This window comes from Myotis myotis, unplaced genomic scaffold, assembly GCF_014108235.1.
Source record: "Myotis myotis isolate mMyoMyo1 unplaced genomic scaffold, mMyoMyo1.p scaffold_m19_p_14, whole genome shotgun sequence".
In the NCBI taxonomy this organism is placed as follows: domain Eukaryota; kingdom Metazoa; phylum Chordata; class Mammalia; order Chiroptera; family Vespertilionidae; genus Myotis; species Myotis myotis.
This window is the reverse complement of record NW_023416318.1, coordinates 32365178-32378412: the sequence shown is the minus strand read 5'-3', so window position 1 is coordinate 32378412 and position 13235 is coordinate 32365178. Positions and strand designations below refer to the sequence as shown.

Below are 13235 nucleotides of genomic sequence, written 5' to 3'. Positions count from 1 at the left end.
ACGCTGAGCAGAAACTTTAAGACAAAGAGTTATGGTCTCTAAACTCTATCTCGACACTTACTTTCAGCTACTTGGCTGACCCATAATATTAATTAAAAAAGAGCAGCAAGACTATGACTTGAATATACTTTATTAAATGGCTTTTCCTGATAATAAAGTGATTCCAAAGCAGTGGTTCTCAACCTTGGCTGCACATTAGAATCACCTGGGAATCTTTTTTTTTTTTTTTAATATATTTTATTGATTTTTTACAGAGAGGAAGGGAGAGGGATAGAGAGCTAGAAACATCGATGAGAGAGAAACATCGATCAGCTGCCTCCTACACACTCCCCACTGGGGATGTGCCCGCAACCAAGGTACATGCCCTTGACCGGAATTGAACCTGGGACCCTTGAGTCCGAAGGCTGATGCTCTATCCACTGAGCCAAACCGGGTAGGGCACCTGGGAATCTTTTTAAAATCCTGATTTCTGGGCCTCATCCTCCAGAAATTCTATTTCTTTGTTATGGGGTGAGGCCACAACATTAGTAACAAAGAAACAGAATTTCCAGAGGATGAGGCCCAGAAATCAGGATTTTAAAAAGATTCCCAGGTGATTCTAATGTGCAGCCAAGGTTGAGAACCACTGTTCTAAAGAGTTCTTCACTACCCAGCACTACTGTAAATTTTTTCCCCAAGCACCTATTAAGATTAGACATACTAGCGTAGCATTCTTCCTGTACCTAGGCCTATATACTGGCACTACTCATCTTTAAATATTTACAAATAGACAAACTAAAGAAGTTTTAACAGCTCTATGTTCTATCCTTTACAGACAGAATACTCAAACACAAATAAAATAACATTTTTATTTTAAAGATTTAAAGTTTTATATATATAATTTTTTTTTTTTTGGTTTGTTAATTCTCACCCAAGGATAGTTTTCCATTGATTTTTAGAGATAGTGGAAGGGAGGAGGACACAGAGAGAAACACGGATGTGTACATCGAGCGCCCCGACAAGGGTCAGGGATCAAGCTTGCAAATGAGGTACGTGCCCTTGACCAGAATTGAACCCAGGACCCTTCCTTCGTCTGCAGACTGATGCTCTATCCACTGAGCAACCCGCCTAGGGCAAGTTTTGTGAATTTTAACACAGAAATTACTTTTAGGACAAGTAACTATTCCCCAATTTAGTTCACATTCATCAATACCAATTGATTAAAACTAGGCACTCCCTGGACAGATAAAATGAAGATAATCTGGATGATTTCTTATCTTTCTTTCATAGTAAAAAGGTGGGAGAAAATTGGTTCTCATCCTGCCTACAGAAACTAATGAAATAGCACTAGTTTAAGGAAGGAAAAGAATATAACCAAGCCATATTCCCTATTTTTTTTCTCATTAGAAAACTTCACTTTGGGGCACTTCCTCTCATTATTCTAGATGCAACTTGTTACGATAGTGGAACTGAATTTTCACTTCTCAGTATGACTCATTCTTATAAAATGCTGTAGATTACACCTCAACTTCAAGTAAACAAGCTGAGGAATACATGCTGGCTGAAAAGTTAGGAAAAGGAAGAGGGTCAGGATGGGAGCAAGCCTTGCGATGGGCTAGTCCCAGAGTGCATCAGTAGTGCACAATGCCTGCAGAGCTAGAGCAGCCCATTCAGCAGGTGCTCCCTTCTTCAAGAGTCCCTTGGCTCTCCAAGAACTTAGCTTCCATTAGGGGTATAATAATTACATTTTGACAGGCTGGTATGAATGCCATACTTGTAAAACAAAACAAAGCCTAAACATACATATTTTATTGGCAAAAAAAAAAAAAAAAAAGAAAAGAAATCTGGAAGGTGATACACTAAATGGTTAACAGTGATTTTTTTTTTTCTGAGAGTTACAGGAATAACTGAAAAGTAGTCATTTAAACTTCATACATTCTATTTTTGCATTCATTGAAATGAAGGGCTTGATGTGCTAGTCATAAAATTTCTAATCCATGTTAAAGTAAATATGAGTCTTAAAATTAAAGAAAAATGCATTTACCCCTTAAACTCATTTGGGTCTTACTGTGGTCTGAAATCCACTTTACAAAACTGTATACCCAGCAATTGCACAATACTTGGCAAATAGTAGGCTTGCAGTAAATGGGGGCTGACAGTGAAGATTACAAAGACTTACCTTGCTTTTGGCTTCTAGACGTAAAACACGACTAGTTTTTGTGATTGGGTCTTCATGTCCAGTTTCCTCAAACAGTTTGCCTTCTGCAAACTTGTATGTGTAATATTTTGGGGGACGTATTGGAGAGCAAAGCTGAAAGGGACAGTTCTTTGGGTCTGAATTTGTATCCATTATGAATCCACAGGCCCAAGGAGGGAGCTAAAGAAATAAAAGTTATTTTTACTCTTTATCTGGACACTAGGTATATTAATTAAATTTCTGGGTCTGCTTCAAACAAGATAATGTGAACATCAGTTTTACTTCTATCCATTATCACATAATGCTTCATTCAAGGATTACTTTAGCACAACAGAATACATTTCAAGTAAAAAACAAACACAACTCTATACCAATGATCAATAAAATAAGGAAAAATGATAGGAAAATGGTTTATCATGATTCTGGATTTAGATGAACTCTCTAATAAAAAAGTTTATTTTGGGGCATAAACTTGGGCAATAAAATAACAGTAAAAGGATTAATAAGAGCAAATCAAATAGTAATTCAGAACCAAGCAACATCTTCAAGATCTCTGTCCTCATAGAACATGAAATCTCAGACATGTATTTTTAACAATTTACCCACCAGCCCACACTCTGCTGCCTAGATAGCCACAGTGATGACAGTTATTATTCCAGGGCTACAAAATGGCGCAGCAGCACTAAAGCATTTACAATTTGTTTCTAACTTTAGCTCTTAGGCTAACCATTGTGCAGAACAAAACCTTTCCTGCACATTCACTCTGAAAGACTCAGAGCTATTATGATTAAGATTCTTAACTTTAAGAAAAAAAGGAAAGGAATCAAAATTTATTCTCTCAGAGCAGCAGGGTCCTGCTTCAAGCCTTCCACTAACATCCTTCTTACACCTTTTAAAGAACTCTGGTAAGCAGGCTGACAGTGTCTTAGAAATGGTACAGGAGTCAGAGCATTAAAAGAAAATTGCCTTTCTTTTCCTGAGTAATTGTAGAAAGAGCAAATTCCTTAGAAAATCAGAGGTCTTGGCACAGCAAAGTCACTGGTGGGCACTATTCAGAAAGGGTAAGTGGGGGATGTGTGCATAGAGAGTGCACCATTTAACTTGTAGAAACTAGGGCCAAAGAGCTTATGTTTACAGAGCAAATTTCTTGTAATTAATCCAAAGAATCTATTTTCCTGAAACTAAGAAGGACATGCATTTGCAATATTTCTTTACAAGAGTTCCTGATCACTCTCCTCAGGTTGAGGATTATTTTCAAGGACAATACATCTAAACGCAAGCCATGACCAGAAAGAAAAGGGTAGTCATGTAAGTTGGGAAAGCTGGTTGCATGAATGGAGTGAGCAAACCGAGACCTTAGTGGGACGGAAACGAACAAGCACCACTGCTAACCTTGCAACCAGGCCTCAGGCTGAGGGGACAAGGCTCCTCGGCCCAGAGGCACACGTCGCTCTGCCCTTTGGTGACTTTAAAAGTTTCTGTGTGATCCACGTGTTAAGCTGTTCTAGTTTTATACCAAATGATTCCAATAAAGCAAAAAGTCCTTTGGGTGTATTTCTTAAACTAATGGATCAAAGTTAGAGTTTTAATTATAATAACAACTATTCTAAGGCTATAGACTTTTTTTAAAAATATACTTTATTGATTTTTTTTTTTTATAGAGAGGGAGAGGGATAGAGAGCTAGAAACATCGATGAGAAAGAAACATCGATCAGCTGCCTCCTGCACACCCCCTACTGGGGATGTGCCCGCAGCCAAGGTACATGCCCTTGACCAGAATCGAACCCGGGACCCTTCAGTACGCAGGCCGACGCTCTATCCACTGAGCCAAACCGGTCAGGACAAGGCTATAGACTTTTTGAAGTCTGTCCAGCTGATGGAGAAGGAAGGTATTAATGATCTCAAGACTATCTTAAGCCACCTTTCCCATTTGGATAAGCCCGCAGTATCAACCATGTGTATTAGTGGACAGCATCCAAGAATAATTATATCTTAAATGCTGAAAGGAAACTGGCCCAAAGGTTTTTGTCCTTTGTATATGGTGCTGCCCATGCATATCATTCAGTGTGTAATGCAGTTTGTGAAAAGGCTCTGATCTGCGAAATTCTCTTTAAGTAGCACCTGGCATATAATATAGTATCTGATTCCATGTGATAATGACTCTGAACATTATACATGGCATACTAGGTCCTAGTGGTTGGGAGGGTTAGGGAATAAAGTAGAGGATATAGAATAAACTAAAGACATGATGCTTATTCTAATGGAAGTTAAAACCATGGAAAATAGAAATACTTACAAAAACTATAAAAGGTCATATTTACGTGAAAGTCAAATCTTATTATAACAGAGTAAACTCAAGACATTCCTAATTTTCTTAACAGAATTGTGTAATAAATGCACTGCTAGAAATTATGTATTTTCTCCTATCTGTATTCACATAGACTGCCATAAGTTTCCCAGTTAAAGATATCTGAATTAGGCTATCAATTCAGATATCTGAATTGATATCTGAATTAAGATATCAATTAGCAAGTAAGAGGACACACTTTGAATCTAGATGAAACCAATAAAAATTTGCTAAAGTAAAATCACCATTTGTGTTTTAAGACAACTGTATAGTCCTCTAAGACACCAGACATTACATTTGATAATCTGATTTTATGAGGCTGCTAGGAAACTTTGGTTGTTTTAGGCCCTGGTAATTTCTTATTTTATATTACTCTAACAATCTCAAAACTAATCTCCCTGCCCTTTATCTCCTGCTGCTTCAGTGTGTCCTAACATGGCTGCCAGATAATCTCATGAAGTATAGCTCACTCCTCAAATCACTCTCCTACCCCCAAATTTCACATGTTCTCCCTCTTCATAATTTATGCATAAATTCATTACTGTGACAATCAAAGAACATCAAATCATAGCTTCAGCCCCCAGAAATCTATTATATAATAAAACAGAATTACTAGCAGGTTCCTGAACATCTTCTGAGCTACTCCCGCTTAGTGCTTCATGTGATAGATATCCTCATCCTAGAATAGCATTTCCCTTCCTACCCATCAAATTCCTGTCTATCCTCTTTGGATCTTGCCTACAACTATAACTGTGTATCCTAATAGTGACTTTGTATCTCCTTCATTCTTGACACCACTTACTTAAACCACCTTCTACTTGCTCTTTGTGTTAGTTGAAGCTCATGATTAACTCTATCCTCCTTAAGGCCAGATATTTTGTTCTGCTGTCTTTCCACTCCAGAGTGCCCCATACAGCACTTTGTGCATAGAAGTTCAATAACCACCTGGTGAATTTCCAGGAATTGCATTTTAACAGAAATTGCGACAACACTGCAGTTAGGGAGGTATAAGTGGTCTATGCTTGCTGGTCAACTGGCTCCACAACTCCTTCCATATAAGCAAAATGCAGGCCTCTCCTCTTCCCTTCAGTGTCTGGTATCTTAACTCATGTTAATGCTGCTTTAAAAGTGGGCAATAAGGGTGCCATCGTAAGTTCACTTGTGGAGGCAGATTATCTTTCCTGGCAGCCACAGGCAATACCAGTGGGTCAGCCTGCCAGGGACATGTGCCAGCATCACAGCTGCTGTAGTGGAAACCACTGCCACCCACTTCTTGAAAGAAACCAAAGTTCACTTTTCCTCATGCCCTGGTGAGAGACATGGCAGAGATGATGCAGATGCACGCACGCAGTGGCACCAACACTGTGGGCACTACCCTACTGGGCATGTGGGATGGAGCAGCAGGCAGTGGTTAGGCACTAGCTGCCCAGTTGGCCTGAGCTATTACTATATTTAAAGCCGGAGAAATAGGTGATATATAGAAAGAGACCTATCTCCTAAATTTGACAAAGACCTAGTATGCTAAGTGTCATTTAAATTAATTCTTTTAAGAAAAAGTACATTGCTATTATTAAAAATTTGATGTTCTGGTGAAGCTAAACTGCATGTATTTTGATTTACACTACTGTCTTTTGATAATTAAACATACCTTTAGAGACCGAACTGAGTCATCAGCCAGACCAATCACATTAACATAAAGCAGATTGCTGTGCTTCAGGAAGAGAACACAGTGATCCTTAAACATGTCCAAGTCTACGACTTTGGTATTTCTCTTCATTGTGAAAAATAAGTCCCAATTCATGATAGCAGGTGTATCAGCTGCTGTTCTCATTAGCTGTGTGGAACAAAGTTAGAAAAGATCTAGGTAACAGAACATGATATCTACAAAATCCAAAGCCATAGATGAAACCACTGAAATTAGACATACTATTCTTCACTGTTTTATGGAGAGCTAACTGCATCAGGGCTGAAGTGTAACCATCACCACTGAATGAGGCCTGGTGCTTAGCTGATAGCCAACCAATGGACACTTGAGTGAGGGTACTGACATCCAGCTGACTGTGGAAGCACCAGTGAGCCTCGCTGACTCTGACAGAACAGCTTAGCTGAGAACAATCCAAATTGCTAACTCACAAAATCATGAATTTATAAAACTTTGTTCTTTTAAGCTACTAGGTTTGCCTTTGATAACTGATATAATCAGCATAGAGTATGCTTCATTTACTATCATTTTTTAGGAACAATTCAAATGGGACTGACTAAACACAGGATGGTAGCATCAATTTCTACACTTTACCAAAAGCCTATGAAACAATGAACTCTTAGAGCAAGAACTGTTGCTGATGGAAGTGTGACACTTTTTAACAGCCAAATGGAGCTAAGAAATAGAGTATCACCTTGAATTCTGTAGGCTCACCAACATTAGTGAGAATGTATAGTTCATCATCTCTGTGTTCAACGTAGTAAAGGACCCCATGTATTCGCTTCTGGATAAGTACAGGTGGATCCCAAGGACTTAGGCCGTCTATCAACCACACTTCAGAAGTGGTCTTGTTCATGATATTTATGGTGAGGAAACGACTGTCTTTTGTCAGATAAAGGAAAACAAAATAGCTACACACATACACATACACGGGGAGAGAGAAGAGAGGGAGAGAAAAAGATATGAAAATCCAATAAATTTCAAGTGCATGCTACCTTCTTAATGACAGTATCTTACAGGTGGTCAGTATATATATTAATTAAAATGCAGATAGAAAATAAAAACAATTGCTTAGTGAATTCTGCTTGTAAACTAAAATTCTGCTATTATTTTTCTCATTGCCTCTAAAAACATTAAAAATAATTTTTATCTAATATTTTATTATGAACATTTTTCAAACATGCAGAAAAGTTGAAAGAAATGTACAGTAAATACCCATATACCCACCACTAAGATTCAATCATTAACAGTTTGATATGTATATATAAATATATATATCTCAACATCACATATCTATGTATCATCTATCCATCTGTTTCTGAACGTATTTCAAGGTAAAGTAGAGACATCATCTCACTCGCAATCTCATTAACAGATTATAGGCCTTTTTGCTCAGAAGAAGAAATAAACTTCCTAGAGGAATATGTAATTACAGTGGGGCCTTGACTTAGGAGTGTCCCGACTAACGAGTTTTTGAGATATCAGCTGTCTCTTGGCCGATTTTTTGCATTGAGTTGACAGAGTAATTTGAGTTAATGAGCTCCTTAATGAGCTCCTTAACTAGCTCGGTCTAGGAACGAATTAAACTCGTAAGTCAAGGCCCCACTGTACTAGAGGCCCAGTGCACAAAATTCGTGCACGGTGTGTGTGTGTGTGTGTGTGTGTGTGTGTGTGTGTGTGTCTGTGTCCCTGAGCCTGGCCGGCACCCTCTCGCAATCCAGGACCCCCTCGGGGGACATCCCTCTTGCAATCCGGGACCACTGGCTGCTAACTGCTTGTCTGCCTGCCTGATCGCCCCTAACCACTCTGCCTGCCTGCCTGATCGTCCCTAAACACTCACCTGCTTGCCTCATTGCCCCTAAACACTCGCCTGCTTGCCTCATTGCCCCTAACTGCCTTTGCCTGCCTGCCTCATCGCCCCTAACCACTCTGTCTTGGTGCCTGCACTTGGGACCCAGGCTTCCCTCCTCCGACTGGCCGCAGGCAACCGGGACCCGAGCTGGCTTCGCCCGAGCCGGCCACAGGCACCCAGGATCCCGGGCGGCTTTGCCCAGGCAGGCACTCGGGACCCCAGGCAGTGATGCCCGGGTCCTGGGTTTGCCAGGAAGGACGTCCAGAATGACGTCTGGAAGACATCCAGTCTCTCCAGTCTAATTAGCATATTATCCTTTTATTAGTACAGTTTAGAAAGGCACAGTTACTTTGTTTTTCCTTTGTACACATGTTGAATTTCCTTTTCTCCTAGTTTTTTTTTTTTTTAATATATTTTATTGATTTTTTACAGAGAGGAAGGGGGAGGGATAGTGAGTTAGAAACATCGAGAGAGAAACATCGATCAGCTGCCTCTTGCACACCTCCTCCTGGGGATGTGCCCGCAACCAAGGTACATGCCCTTGACTGGAATCAAACCCGGGACCCTTCAGTCTGCAGGCCGACACTCTATCCACTGAGCCAAACCAGTTAGGGCACTCCTAGTTTTTACAACAAAACAGATCAATAGTCGAAAAGAAAATTCCTCACAATTCCACTAACCTAGCACATTTAAAAAAAATTAATGTAATTATTTTAATTTTTCTTGTTTTTCTTTTAAGGTTTATTTGTATTTCATTCATGTCTTTAAATAGATGGAATTAAAGTATACATGCAATTAAAGATTCTGTTTTAAAAAAATCCTCACCTGCAGACATGCTTATTAATTTTAGAGAGAAGGTAAAGGGAGGGGGGAGAGAGAGAGAAAGAGTGGGAGAGAAAATCGGTCAGTTGCCTCCCGTATGCACCTAGATCAGGGATCAACCTGAAATCTTTCAGCTTTATGGAATGACACACCAACTGAGCCATACCAGCCATGGCAGGATTCTGCATTTTTTTATGTCACATAATATCAATATCTCCCCCAACATTAGTTAGTCTTTATGATCATTAAAAATCAATTTCATTAAAACAATCATCATTAGAAAAAAAGCAATAACTATATCACTGGACCAAGAATGTTAGTTCTATGGCCTGGAATAATGTAATTCCTTTAGACCTAAGATTATTACTATTAATTAATTAGGAGTTGTACAAGATTCCCTCCCTCCTTCCTTCCTTTCTTTCCTTCAAGATTTTCTTTAAGATCCTTGCCAGCTCTTATGAAACGAAGGGTTAATTTTCTTGATTTGATATTGACTTCACTGCCATAAATTTATTTAGTATTAAATCCCCCCTTTATTTCCCTTGCAAAATCTGTTCAGATATTGTCCAAACTATATTGTTTAATGATGTATGAAGTGACAGGACCCTTGTGTTAAGAAAAAAATTGTTTCTCAATTACAAGGAATTTTGCCAGATACATTTACTATCATTTCCTTCCAAGCTTAAGTGGTAATATAAGGCATGAGTCCTGGAGATTACAAGGAAATAAAGACAAGTAGCTTTAGGAAGGAATTACCAAAGTACTGGGAAAGGTAAAATATAAGGACCAATGGCCATCATGGCTCAAAGCAAAGCAATTTAAAATTCAGATAATCTCTATGAAATGCGTAGTGAATTCTGTGCAACTGATACCATGGTATCTGACTTACAAGAGATTTATAATTGTTATATGACAACCCTATTAAATGTTCAGTCAACAACTCCTCTGATGCGTCACAGTCCAGAGAGAATGTGAGTAACTCATCATTTGCAGTCTAATGATGTATTTGTGTTTACTTTGGAGTTTGAATATGCCTAAACTCCAGTTTTGAATCTAAACAACTTACAAAAAAGAATGATTACAATATTATATTTGTTTCCAGCCAAAATCAACATTTTAAGTCAACCAAGAGCAGCACTTTAGATAACTGGAGAAATACGTTGGAGAAAAAGCTTTAATTGCATTATTCTAGTTCTAGTACCTTGGGTCTTTTTCTGTGTAAAAACGTTCATTACGTTTGTTTTCACCAAAAGTGGCTCGATACACATCATGACAGCGAAGGTTCCTCTGGAAGGTATAGAATAAAACATCCTCATCTTCTTCATCCTTTACCCATTCTGGGGAAAAAATATTAAAGAATTATACATAGCCAACTACTTACAGTTTTATAAAAAAGGCACAGACCTAGCCAGTTTTGTTCTGTGGACAGAGCGTCGGCCTGCGGACTGAAGGGTCCTAAGTTCGATTCCGGTCAAGGGCACATCCCCGGGTTGTGGGCTCGATCCCCAGTGGGGGGCTTGTAGGAGGCAGCCAATCAATGATTCTCTCTCATCACTGATGTTTCTATCTCTCTCTCCCTCTTCCTTCCTCTCTGAAAACAATAAAAATATTAAAAAATAAAATAAATTTTTTTTAAAAAAAGGCACAGTGCATTCTAAGTTTGAGTGCCAAAGAAAAGAGATGTGTAAGTTTATCCCTGGAAATCTAAATCTAACATAGGTTCAACTGTATATAATCTGTGTTATATAAACCTAAGAGCTTTCCAGAGGATAAAATATTATACTACATCAATTCTAAGTTTTCAAGTTGTTATCAGTCTCAGGACACTAAAGTTTCTAAATAGGAGAGGAATGTTCAATATTTAGGGAAGACTTTGGTAAAGTCATTATTTGTTTTCAGGAGATAAATTATGTTTAAATCTAAAACCTCTAACTTTAAGTATGAGGAAATATTAGATCATTTTCTCTCATGCCTAAATGTTTTCTGTCTGCTTTCAAGCCACATGATATCTCAGACTACCAGATATACTTTAAAGCTGGGATTTTCTTGACCTTACCAGAAGCTGTCAGTGGAAGTTTTCACAAAATGACATCATGACTGCCACCTGGCTGACAGTTACTGTAAGGCAGCATTGTATAATATGCACCCTGATTTTAAGAGATAATGTACCAAATTTAAGTATTAGGATCAATTCATTGCAAAAGCATGTAGTTATGAAACAATGCGGAAATTTATGACGGAAAATGAAAAAGGAGGATAAGGTATAGACATGTATTACTCAATGATCAATGATAACATTTAAAGTTGGCTGTATTAGTAAAAATATCACAACTTCTACTGATGAATAAGTTAGTTCGACGACATGTTCTGAAGTTTCTCTTGGTAGTGACCTTGGGTAATTTGCTATCAAATATGTAATTAAAGAAGGGGCAGTCCCTTGAATAAGAGGCACATAGTCAGATGTGGAGACCACAGGGGTAAACAAATCAGGCACTCAGTTTCTCATTTACTCTCCTGGGCAAATAAAATGTTTCAAAAGTGTGAACAATTCTCTACGGTTGCTTTGTCAAATAGAAGACTGTTGTGGTTGGTGGCTTACCAAAACTGGACACATTGGGGAAAGAAGCTTCCATGACAGGCTGGTCACTGAGCTTCACAACTATACAGGTAGATGCTTCCGAATCTTCCGTTCTTATCTTGGCAGCTACATATTTTTCATCAGGAGCCACTCTGATACAGTCAATGAAGGGCTGGTCTAATTTAAGTTCCTCCAAATTGAACAAAACCTCATAATTATCACTGTCTGCTGCATAAAGAAAAGGATGAAAGAGATAATGCCACAGATGTACTTAAAAATATTTTAAACTGTCAATGTCAAATTAGCATTCCTCTGCCTGGCTGGGTGGCTCAGCTGGTTGAGCATCGTCCTGTGTCCCAAAAATGGTTGTGGGTTTGATTCCCAGTCAGGGCAAATGCAGGAGGCAACCATTTCTCTCTCTCTCTCTCCCTTTCTCTCTGTCAAATCAATAAAAATATCCTCAGGTGAGGAGATTGAAAATAAAAAAATTAAATCAGCATTCCTCTTCTGTAAGAAGCTATATTCTGGCTTCCTGCAGCATTAATGGCAGCTTGTTTTGCACAGAAACTGGCATTAGTTATTTAATATTATCCTATGCTAGTCCATATCATACCATGCATCAACTTATGTGATATTATTCAATACCATTATAGCCTAGTGTTTAGAGACCATATAGAACCTAGAAAGACAATGTAAATGACATTGACTAATCGTACCTAGTACAGTACCTGGGATTCAGCAGATGCTCAAAAAATGCTGGTTCCTATCTCCATTCTTCCTATCAAAGCTTTGAGTGTGGCTGTAAACTATATCTTAAACAAACCCAGATATTAAAAACTAGCCATTTAATAAAAATTCAGAAATCTAAAAAAATTTTCTATGCCTTTGAGAATATCAAATTTCCTATGAAAAATGTGAAATCTGAAAAATCAGAGTATGCTAAAAGGAAAAACTGTGGTATACCTTCTTCATCTTTTGAACGCACCAAGCAGCAACCTTCTTGGTAGTAAACAAAACCTCCATGTTTAACCTGACGATAAAAAGAAATAGTTTATTTAATAATAATACATAATAAATAATTTAACGATTTAAGCATGATTGAATTTAATTAACTGCTTAATGTTCTAACTAGTCAAGATGAAGAAATGGGATCTTTCATAAAAGCATGTTGAAGTTTATAGATGAAGACATAAAAACTATAAAATGGATCACCTTTTACAACACAGTGGTTAAGAAATGGTTTTCATGTGTCCACAATCACTGAAGGAATTTCTTATACACAAATGAAAGAGGCAACAAAGAGAAGACATAATGCAATCTATGTTGGTTCTCATGACTGTACAAAGCACTTTAGTTGTATTTTGGGAACATCTAACATCTCTACAGTGGGGGGCCATTAACAGAGATTAAGGGGCATCTTTAAGATAATCCCGAATGATGTAGGTGAGAAAACTATGGCTCAGATTGGGCTGAAAACCCAGTCAATAACTTTCTGAGATTCTTTCCTCTCAAATATGCTGTCACCACCAACTGTTCATGGTCCTGATTTTACACAAAGCATCTTATCCTCTGTGGGTGACAGATACAGACAGTCTGAAACTGAGAGAATGAATAGTGCTCATGGGTAATACCTATATATTGAAAGCAATTGATTGTGGTAACCATAAAATAGTCAAACAAATATTTGACTTCCGTATAACACGACTTAGAGTGAATTTCTTTTCATTAAAAAAAGTGTAGATAGGCAATCAAATACTT

At 38.2% G+C, this 13235-nt stretch overlaps 1 protein-coding gene across 7 annotated transcripts in view; it reads right to left on the bottom strand.

Moving 5' to 3' along the window:
* PREPL (prolyl endopeptidase like) overlaps positions 1-13235 on the bottom strand; it is a 35202-nt gene that overhangs the window by 9612 nt on the left and 12355 nt on the right. For 6 of the 7 annotated variants that reach the window (XR_004971845.1, XM_036334690.1, XM_036334694.1 and 3 more), the window contains 6 exons: positions 12441-12507; positions 11499-11705; positions 10101-10236; positions 6920-7136; positions 6172-6357; positions 2159-2356 (listed from right to left, as the gene is read on the bottom strand). Coding sequence is in view for 6 of the 7 variants with exons in the window: in XM_036334690.1 (XP_036190583.1) it covers positions 2159-2356; positions 6172-6357; positions 6920-7136; positions 10101-10236; positions 11499-11705; positions 12441-12507 (1011 nt within the window). In the remaining variant the exon portion in view is untranslated. The remainder of the gene's footprint in view (positions 1-2158; positions 2357-6171; positions 6358-6919; positions 7137-10100; positions 10237-11498; positions 11706-12440; positions 12508-13235) is intronic. The other variant, XM_036334691.1, reaches the window with a different exon arrangement.